General features: G+C 37.8%; 1 protein-coding gene across 1 annotated transcript; it reads left to right on the top strand.

The window, feature by feature from the left end:
* The first annotated feature begins 6,567 nt into the window (after positions 1 to 6,567).
* LOC145803966 (uncharacterized) lies at positions 6,568 to 9,892 on the top strand. Its single transcript, XM_082897365.1, has 6 exons — positions 6,568 to 6,615; positions 7,074 to 7,487; positions 7,590 to 7,961; positions 8,705 to 8,939; positions 9,566 to 9,633; positions 9,713 to 9,892. Exons 1-6 carry the CDS (start codon positions 6,568 to 6,570, stop codon positions 9,890 to 9,892), a joined length of 1,317 nt encoding a protein of 438 aa, XP_082753491.1.
* Positions 9,893 to 11,326: the final 1,434 nt, after the last annotated feature.

Below are 11,326 nucleotides of genomic sequence, written 5' to 3'. Positions count from 1 at the left end.
ATTCATCAACTTGACCCTTTTGAACTGGTCGGCCGACTAGGCTAGGTGGTTGGTCGACCACTTTTTCTTCTTGGAGACCACTTTTCCCCGCCGGCCAATTTTTCGTATCAGTTAGCTGGTCTCCCTGACTTTTGAGCCACAATTGCTGGTCTCCCACCACACCACTGGCTTGCATTGAATTGGGAGACCACCAATTGAGGCTGCCGACCACCATTCATCAACTTCACCCTTTTGAACTGGTCGGCCGACTAGGCTAGGTGGTTGGTCGACCACTTGAACTGGTCGGCCTACTTCTCCCTTTTCTGTCTCTGTGAGTGTGTGCCAGCTGTGCCAGCTAGAAGGCACAGACTGCATCCTCCATACACGTGTATGGAGGATTGGCAACCTTGTTTTGGCTTCTTAAAGAAGCTTGGCCCTTTGCTCTAAGCTTCTAAGAGAAACTTGACTTTTTTAGCTTTTTGAAGAAGCTTGATCCTTTGGCTCTAGCTTCCTCAAGAAGCTTGACCCCTTTTGCTCTGGCTTCCTCAAGAAGCTTGGACCTTTGCACAAGCTTCTTGAAGAAGCTTGGACCTTTGTTCCTCTATAAGAGAAACCCTCTCCCTTATTTGCAAAGGTTCAGATTTTTTTTGGCTTAAGGCAAGATACATACATCCCTCTATATCTCTACATTTGAGCTTCAAAAGTCCCTTGTTCTTGGCCTATTGCATACCACCTCCTAGCCTAACCCCTCCACCATCACTCTAAACATCTTGGAGGCCATTTTCAGAGGTGGAAGGCTTGCTGTTTTGGTCCAGAAGCTGCTGGTCCCTTTGGCTACAAGGGTAACACTTTATTTCTCTCTTTTTGGCATTGTTTTGTTCCATCTCTTAGCCTAGTTTGCAAGCATATTTGGGCATTGTCATAAACTAAAAAAAGTCTTATTTTGAGGTCCTTAACATGTTTGTTTGAGACCATTTTCTGTTGGGGGTCATCTACCCCCTTGCATGCTTCATTTCATCTTGCTTTAAGCCATGCATTAAAGCCTTTGTGTTGAGCTTTGTTGGCCCTTTTGACCACTGAAATCCAGCAGATTTTCAGTGGTTATTATGTATTTTTGAGAGCCAAAATCAGAGAGGGGTGACCCTCTCCCTCCTTGTCTTGTTCACTAGCATATTTGGCCTAACAAAGGAGCCTATACTTGCATGTTTCCAAGCCACATTTCAGGCCCTTTTTCAGTGAGTTTTAGGGCCTGCATAACCTCTGTCCAGAGGTGGTTTTGTCATTTTGGATGTCCATCTTACATGTGTAGAACAACCCTCTTTATGGCCTATCAAAGGAGCCTATCATTCTTGCATGCATGGACTATATTTTGATGGGTTTTTGGGCTTCATTTGACATGCCATGATTCTATTTTTGACTGGTTTGGTGGCCTCTCACGTGCTTCATATGGTTGTAGTGTAAATCATGGTTCACTAGCTTGTATTGCATGATGTTTTGGCCCTCTTTCCTAGCATATTTTGGCCATGATCCAAACTAATTTTATCCATATTTTGGGCTGCCTTAGCTCTGTTTGAAGTGTTTTGGGTCATCCATGCATTGTTGTATATGGCCATAGTTCAATTTAAGCTCACTAGCTTTGCATATCGGGTCCACTAACATGCGTTGTTTGGGCCCTTGACGTGTTTTGGCATCATCAAGCATGATATTTCAGAGCATATAAGGTTGCCATATTCTCATGTTCATCACTCCTTCAATATGTTTAAGAGTTGTGCTTGCATGCCTTATTTTGAGCCTTAGCATGAGCTTCATTTCTATGCATGTTGAGCCATCATCTTGGGTCATTTTCCCACTGTCTTGGACTTTCCTAGGGTCTGTTTGAGGCTGATTTTGCCATTTGTGTATTGCTTTGTATACCTCCAGTGTAACGCACTTCACTAGTTTCGGTATTCGGGCCATCTAGCATGCATTGTGTGACATATTTGCATGATTCGGGACCATCTTGCATATCATTTCAGAGCTGAAAAATGTGTGTTTGCATGCCATATTTCATCCCTTGCCATGCTTTGGTGGAGTGGCATTTGATGCCTTAGGTTCGAGCCTTTGCATTGTGCATGCTCATGTGTGTCTTGTAGCTTTGATTTCATCATGTTTGGCCACTGATTTGGATGTGGCTGAGGCCCATCCATCTTTGTTTAAGTTCATCTTGCATTGCATATGCCATATTAGTCCATGTTGTTACATGATTGACCATTGCATTGCGTATGCCTTGATCATTTCATTATTAGTCTCCACATGTGCATTGCGTATGCCATAGTTTAGTCCATGTGCATTGAGTATGCCATGTGTAGTTTATAGCATTATGTATGCCATTTGCATGCTTGCATGTCATTCCTTGCATCTTTGTATTATTTAGTCGCATTACATCAGGATTGCATGCTAGAAGTTGCATTGAGCATGCCATTCTTGTTTCATCATGTTTGGGATAGGAGTTAGCCCAAACACGAGAAACGAGGAGTGTTTCATACTCCAAGTGATGAAACGTGCCTTGATTCCCGGTCGCCGACACTCTTGACTATCCATGATAGAGTTGTTGGCTTTAGATGTTTGTTTGTGCATTCATGTCACATTAAGTCGTGCAATCCGACTCCTCGGCCATCATGCATCGAGATGCGTGATTGGTGGTCCGAGGATCGAGGGTTACACTCACTAGAGCCTATGCTATGATGAGGAGAGTGGTCGAGCACACACTTGTTGAAAATACCTTGCCATGCTTCCCTATTGCTTTGTGTTGCAGAAAACCAGAATCCAAGGGCAGAAAGTGGTCGGCCGACCAGGTTTTCTGGCAGGCCGACCACCCTTTTTGGTCTCCACGACAAAGGGGTGGTCGGCAGTGGTCTCCCATGTCATTGGCTGGTCGGCAGCCCTCCCACAACTTCCCAGAGTGGAGTTTCAGCCTCTTGGAGCTTCGTGCAAGTTTTTGAAATAAATTGCACACAAAGGCGAGACGAGGCATCGCGATGGATTTCCTGACGAGGCGACTCGAGCATGCATGCATCCATTGTCATCCATAACAGAGCCGAGGCAATCACATTCATTTAGTTTACATGCTTACTTAGCTAGTTTGTTAATTAGTTAATGTCGTGTAATAATTAGCTGTAGTTCATTATTCATCAGGTTTTGTATTATTCGGATCCTCCGAGGAGGGCAATGTTGTAATAAGTGTGCGTATGTGTGATGTATATCTTCCAACCCTACGTCTTTCTTCCTTTTATTTACTAGCTTTTGATGGTTAGTTTAGGGCATGTTTCAATTAGCATACTTATGCTCGCATGTTTGCATCATTCATCTGTATTGTATGCACCGGGCTTGGCGCATCACGCTAACTGCATTGTATTTCAATTTTAAGTTGAATACATGTTATCTATTGCATTTCATATACCATGTTTAGAATAGCCGAGCCTATCCTAGTTGCATTTTTGCATGTGTTGCATTAGCCATCTTAACATGAACTAGGATCATGCATTGATTACTAACTAGTTTCTATTTTGGCTTGGAGTACTCAGTAAGTATTTATGCTTTAGCGTCCTTACATGTGTGTGAGTGACTGCCATGATAGCATGCTTACCATGAGGCTATGTGCTTATGTGATATACTTGCCTGAATGCCTGTGGGTGAAGGTTGGGTTGCTTGAGTTGGAATAATTCATCGAAACCCGTGTTTTAGCCTACTTGCGAGTAGCAAACTTCAATCTATTTTCGAAACAAACGGATATGCGATGCTTTGTTCCAACTTAGGCAATCCAGTCTATACTTGTATGCTGTGCGCATCACATAGTAATTCTAGGCTAATAACCGGAATAAAAGCACATAATGTTTTCAAAACTCGATATCATGGTTAGTAGAGGCCGATCGTACCCAAGTGACCTTCCCCAATCGTACCCAAGTTCCCGAGCCGAGGCAACTTTGGTGATGACGGACACGTGGCCTTAAGCACGAGTCAGGGTTTCCTAAATTTCCCCAAAATAAAATATTTAGGTGGCGACTCTGTATCTGGCAGAGCAGTCCATGTTTGACACTTCTTTCTAAAAATTAGTTTTTCAAAACGATTTGTCAGATTTGAACTCTTTGGTGATTCATCGGTCTTGCATTGCACTCTGCGAGATTAGATACAGGACAGTGACATTGAGTCCGAACTGTAGTAAGCCCCAATGAACAAAATGGGATTCCCTCCCGGGGCGTTCGGGGACGTCTACATCGAGCCCCTACACATTGATGATATGAACATTCACATTGACGGTGTGAACATTTACATTGACAGTGTGAACATTCACATTAGGAGTATTTTGGTAATTATGTCACCCATAGGATGTGAACATTCACATTAGGAGTATTTTGGTAATTATGTCACCCATAGGACTTATTGAAACATAAGAAAATAATGTGGACTAAATGGAACATAAGTAGATGAAAATGGTATTTTGGTCTTCTTACCTCAAATAGGAACATTCACATTGACGGTGTAAACATTTACATTGACAGTGTGAACATTTACATTGACGATGTGTACATTCACATTAGGGGTATTTTGGTAATTATGTCACCCATAGGACTTATTGAAACATAAAAAAATAATGTGGAGTAAATGGAACAAAAGTAGATGAAAAGGGTATTTTGATCTTCTTACCTCAAATAGGAACATTCACATTGGCAGTGTGAACATTCACATTGACGATGTGAACATTCACATTAGGGGTATTTTGGTAATTATGTCACCCATAGGATTTATTGAAACATAAGAAAATAATGTGGACTAAATGGAACATAAGTAGATGAAAAGGGTATTTTGGTCTTCTTACCTCAAATAGGACCTAATGGAATAGTAAAAAAGAATATGGGTTGGATGGAATAAAGCTCTTAGAAAAAGGATTTATCAAAAAAGCTCCCTTAAAAAATTTAAAAGCTTATTTGATTGTATGTTTTAAAAATAATTTTAGAATTTGAGATGATTTGATAATAGGCGTGAGAAAAAAAATAATTTAGAAAGAAAAATGAGAGAGAAAAAGTGATTGATTAATATACAGTAAAGAGAAAAGTAATTTTGAATTTTTTAAACTTTCAATCAAACACGTTTTTAGAATTTTTCTCCAATAACATGTTTGGATAGACAAACCGAGCGTGTCCTACATTTGTGGTGTTAATCAAATTATATTTAGTCATAATTAAAAAAATTAAATCATAAATATATTTTTAATCATAATTAAAATAATAATCCTAATGTATCAATCATAACTGATATTAAACTAAATTTTAACTAATATTAATAGCTTAATATTACAAATATTATAACTGGAGCATATAATATATCGCCGAAGTGAGAAATTGTTGGAAATAAATAAATATTGATTCTTAATGTGATATCACGGACTCTATTTTAAAATTGGATTACAATGTGACTATTAAATTTTAATAAATTGGGTCATGTTAGTCAATTTAGTTTTTTTTTTTTATTAATGATAAGGTGTTTAGGTTTGCGTATCTTGACTAATCTCAAGACTTACACAAAGCGTCCTTTTCATATGGATCAAACAAATCTAAACCTTTGTTTGAGAAGAGTTAATTTAGCAGGACTTTTTTTGACTAATTTAACCTCATTAAATTAGTTCCATTTGAGAAGAACTTTTAATTTTTTTAGGTTTGGATGTAATGGTTGTGAGAGTTATTAAATTTTAATAAATTGGGTCGTGTTGGTCAATTTAGTTTAATTTTTTTAAATGATCTGGTGTTTAGGCTTGCACATCTTGACTTGGGACTCACGCAAAGCGTCCCTTCCACATGGATCAGACAAATCTACGCCTTCATTTAGGAAGAGCTAATTTAACATAGCTTTTTAACCAATTTAGCTTGACTAAATTAGCTCTATTTGATAAGAACTTCTAGTTTTTTTGGATTTCAATGTGATGGTTATGAGAAAAAAAGTTAAATGATTATAATTTGGATGTAACATTTTGTTTTATTAACTAAATTAGCATATTTTATCTTTTTGTACTAATTTAGCCACTTTAGCCTTTCCCAAACAAAGCCTATGACAGAGTTTGCAAGCATAATCCCAATGAATTAATAATATCTAGTGAGAGTTGAACATGAAATATGAAAAGAACACACTCGCAAACCCTAAGCTACACAATAACTGCATTTTTGTTTCATTATCATGCTTCTTCTTAATGTTGTTATCCATGTAAATAAGCTTAAATTCTATTTTTCTTTTTGTCTATGCACCCTCTGCCACCCCCACAACGTGGGAGGTTCTATTTACACACTACCTTTCATCTCAAAGGCACGCCATTAATTAGTATTTTTTATTAAAATTTTAACTTTAGGTAAAATGACCACAAAGAACAAGTTATGATACACACCATTTGTATAATTATCATAAAGGACAATAATGAATATAATACATATAAAAAATCTCAAACGTGTTACTTACGTATCATGTCTTTGAAGAATCCAAAAATCCTAAAACAAAAAGCAAAAACCCTTAAAGAAATAACCAAAATATACATATTATTGAAGATTTTGACTGGATTCAATGATGGATGCATCTGGCAATACTAATTCGGAACAATGGGCCAAGGAAAAGGTTATTTTTTTCATTTTTTTTTTTCGTTTTCATTTTCGTTTTTATTTTCGTTTACTTACTAAGTGGTAAACCGTTTGTATTAGTTCGGTTATTCAGAGTCAAATAATATATCAATGTTCGACTACCTACAATCGAACAAATTGTATATGTTCGGTTTAATAGTGTCGAACCTGATCCAATTATTCGGTTAGTAAGTATCGAACAAACACCAATTTTTCAGTTAGAAACAGTCGAACAATTCCATTTAGTTCGACTCTGTACTGCCGAACACTTATAACATTTTTTTTTTTTTGCTTTTTCCAAAATTGTGCACTCATGGAATGTAGCAATGTTGGATCTGGGGGTCTTGTTGACTACACAAGTCAATTTATTACTAATGAGGTAGTCTTATGTTGAAAATTAGTATTTTTTCTTTTTCTTTTCGCATGTTTAATGACTTTGGTGAATTTGACATGTAGGTTTTCAAGAGTAAAGAAGAATTGCTCAGTTGGGAACGGGACGTTGGAAGGAAAAATAGGTTTGTGATTGTCATCAAGACATCGGACTATGGTGGTGGTCATAGGACACCAACGATATATCTTGCCTGTGAAAGAAGTGGTCAATACAGAGCTCATAAGAAATTAAAAGGACATGATTCAAACAAAAAAATTATGAAGATAACGGGTACAAAGAAATGCGAGTGTCCCTTTGAGTTGAGGGCTCGTAAGTTGATGGCTGAAGATGATTGGATGATGGATGTAGCACGTGGAATGCATAGCCATGCTCCTACAAGATATTTTGAAGGACATTCATTTGCAGGGAGATTATCTGAGGAGGAAACATCATTATTAGTAGATATGTCCAATAGCATGGTCAAACCAAAAAAGATTTTGGTTACCTTAAAATAAAATGATGCTTTGAATGTAACCACTATGAAAACTATTTACAATGTACGTAATAGGAATAAAGTTATTGAAAAAGTTGGGAGATCACAGATGCAACAGTTGTTGGATGAATTAGAAAAACATAATTACATTGAGCAGCATAGGTGTGACAACAACACGGTGACTATCACAGACTTGTCTTCGGCACATCTTGTCAGTTTAGATTTGCTCCGTTCATTTCCAAAGGTGCTGATCATGGATTGCACATATAAGACAAATCGATATCGTCTTCCTCTTTTTGAGATAGTTGGTGTGACATCCACTGATATGTCATTCTCCGTAGCCTTTGCATATGTCCAATTTGAGCAGATTGATAACTATGTTTGGGTGTTAACTACATTGCGTAGTCTCTTGGATGACATTGCTATTCCTGAAGTGATTGTCACGGGCGGAAAGCTTGCTTTGATGAATGCTATTGACAAGGTATTTTCTACATCTTGATATTTATTATGTCGATGGCATATTAGTGGAAATGTACTGGCGAAATGCAAGAAAATATTTAAGAGTAATGAGAAATAGGACAAATTTATCTCTTCATGAAATTTCTTAGTACTCTCCTCGACTGAGCTTGAATACAATAAACGCCTTGCCATGCTACTTGTGGATTTTGATACATATATTGAGGCAATGCAATACGTGTTACAAAGTTAGTTAATTCCATATAAGGATAAGTTTGTTGTCGTATGGACAGATAGTTGTATGCACTTCGAGAATGTTACAACCAATAGGTAATATATATTTGTCTACCTTACACTATTAATCATTATGATTTTAATTATTTAAACTTAATTATGTTAATTGTTTCCATTGTACACAGGGCTGAAAGTGCACATGCAAAACTTAAACGGCAACTTGGTTCTAACCAAGTCAATTTTGAGTGTTCTTGGACCAAGATCCATAGTTTGCTTGAGTTGCAGCACGTTGATATTAAGGCATCATTTGAGAAAAGTTTAACCGTTGTACAACACCAGTTCAAATCGTCCCATTTTAGAGAGCTCTGAGGCAATATCTCTATTACTGCATTAGATCATGTCTTAGCGGAGAGTAAGCGAGCGGAGAGTAAGCGAGCGGATGATGTTGGCATTGATGCTTTAGTATGTGGATGTGTTGTTCGATGAACACACGGGTTACCTTGTGCCCATGCGATTATGGATTACATCTGACAGGGTCGTCCAATACCACTTGATAGCATTAACCCACATCGGAGGACTTTTAAGATAGTACAAAAGTTGAAAAATGATAAAGTGGAATTGAGTTGTGAACCAAAGTTTGATCTCATACTTAAGCGATTCAATGCATCTAATTATACTATGAAGTTGGAAATTCTGTATAAGTTAGGAGAGATTGCAAATCTGCAAAGTACTTGTCTCATTAAGTTAGATGTGAAGCCCAACCCTCGAGGTAAGGGACATAAAAAGATAGATGTATCTACACGTCGAGAGCCATGTGCATTTGAGTTGGTTTAGTTTGGATGTGATAGCTACTCACCTATGGGCACCTAGATCCCCACACAGGATTCCGTCAAAGTACATAAAAAATGGCCCGCCAATGAGAAGGTACATGTAATCATTTTTTACTTACATTTTTGTTGATGATAAATTACGTGTTTTGTTGTTCATGTGTTGATACCATTCCTATTGAATAAGTATATAACGGACTCGTATGTTGATGCCCTCCTAGTTGGATTGAGCCGTACATACATCTTATCAAAGATGTAGATGCTGATGGCAATTGTGGTTTTAGGGCCATTACTGGCTTGATGGGGCTTATAGAGGCTAAATGTGGTCAAGTTAGGCATGATCTCCTACAGGAATTGCATACACACATAGACCATTACACTCATCTATATGGCTCACATAACAGGATTGAAGAGCTGACCCATATTCTATCATACTTTAAGCCCAATCCAGGGTATCACCGTTAGATGACTATGCCTGACATGGGTCATCTTATTGCATCTTGTAATAATGTGGTATTGTACCACTTATCTGCACAACAATGCCTTACATTTCTCCCTCTACAATCAGTGCCAATATCACAAGTGCAACGGCGTGAGATTGTTATTGGGTTTGTTAATGGGAATTATTTTGTCCAGGTATAGCATTATGATTTGTGTAATACATTTTATCATTTTGTACTGCATCGTTTTCATACTTAAAACTTTGTCAATGTAGATGTTTATGTTATCGGGTTATCCAGTTCTACCGATAGCTACCAATTGGTGCAAGTTTCATCATTCTTGTGCGGCTAGATGGGGTAATGCATATAGTCACCGAATTGAGAATTTTAAAAAAGTTGTTCATTCAGGGTTAGCTACTAGAGAGACATTTGATTGTATTAACCTTGATGAGTAATGATGTCTGTGAGTTGAGTTGTAGTTATGCAATTCAAATAGTTACTGATACATTTTCTTGCAGATGAGCATTTAAATAGTTGAGTTGGATTAAGCTTTTAGTAAATTTAATGCACATAGTACTACTTGTTTATTGCGGTGTGTCAAACGCATTGGCATAATACTTCCTGTTAATTACCAAAAATGCAAACCATGCATACTTGTTCATTACAAAATTTTGGTAGAGTAATTCTTGTTCATTACAAAACAATAAAAACATCAAAAGAGTTCTTCTCTTCCATTACTGTGACGACCCAAATCTGCCCCTATGAATTTAGCACCATAACCGGCCAGTAATCCGTGATTACCGAAGGCCTTCTTAACAGTAATGACAGTAATACAGAGTAAAGGGGCTGGCGGAAGCCAAAACAGTAAATAAAAGATATCCAATGAGCTGTGACAGTCTTAATGCAAAAAGACTTTATGCATAAGTCACGTTGATAAACAAAACAAATATACATGCGACATATCTACAAACATCTATGTCAGGGACCAAATCCCTAACTATAACTGTACAGTCAAGTCTTGTTCAACTATTACAAAATAGAAACAAAAGGGTGAATCTGAACACCCCAAAACAGCCATGGCTTGGACAGACTTGGAACCTCGAGGCGAGGCACATAGGTTGGCTTGACAAAACAAGAGCTAACCCAACGCTCCTAGCTCCAGTCCGGTGCCTGGACACCTACATATATATATATATATATATATAAACAGTGAGCTAAAGCCCAGTGAATAACAGTTATGTAAAGGGGTTAAAAATGAATGCCCTTTCAGTAATTAAACAGTCATATCAGTCACTTAGAAATCACAGCAGTCATATGTGGTGCATCCCATAGCAAAATAGTACAGTAGGTCTTAACAGACCGAACAGTCAGTTGATGGCCATCATAACAGTAATAGTAGTGGTCCAAACATGGGAACCGACAAAGATCTCTGTGACAATAGCAGTAACAGTACAGTAACAGTAAATTGCTATGGATGCCACAAATACAATTTACAAATCGGACAAACATTCATTCATTAAACAATAACGTTTCAGTAAGTAGAACAGTTGATCATTCAGAAAATAATCATAATTGAACATATCTTTACAACATTGTTACTCACAGAGCACTGGGCTATAGACAAGCTAACGAGCGTCCTCGGATGCCAACCCTACAGTTGCAGAACGAACACACACACGAGATTAATAACTTAGCCCCTAATTATACATGGTGTGGTTCCATAACATTATCCTCATTAAGATGCCTTAAACATGGCCTAGGAATGCCTAGGATGGAATGAGGATGCAAAAATGCACTTTAAAACACTTTTCAAATTTTTGCTGAAACAGGGGTCTCGTTCGAGCGTGGCTTTCTACGCTCGAGCGGACATACAGACAAAGGAGCTCCGC

Source organism: Camellia sinensis, chromosome 12 (genome assembly GCF_055761805.1).
Source record: "Camellia sinensis isolate YWXY chromosome 12, ASM5576180v1, whole genome shotgun sequence".
In the NCBI taxonomy this organism is placed as follows: Eukaryota; Viridiplantae; Streptophyta; class Magnoliopsida; order Ericales; family Theaceae; genus Camellia; species Camellia sinensis.
The sequence above is the reverse complement of the archived record's forward strand: the minus strand, read 5'-3'. Positions and strand labels throughout refer to the sequence as shown.

Excerpts from the sequence above, each read along its gene's own strand:
- LOC145803966 (XM_082897365.1), top strand. The coding sequence starts at position 6,568 with ATGGATGCATCTGGCAATACTAATTCGGAACAATGGGCCAAGGAAAAG. Across the intron at positions 7,488-7,589 it reads TCAAACCAAAAAAGATTTTG|ATGCAACAGTTGTTGGATGA; the intron begins GTTACCTTAAAA and ends GGGAGATCACAG. Across the intron at positions 9,634-9,712 it reads ATGGGAATTATTTTGTCCAG|ATGTTTATGTTATCGGGTTA; the intron begins GTATAGCATTAT and ends TTGTCAATGTAG.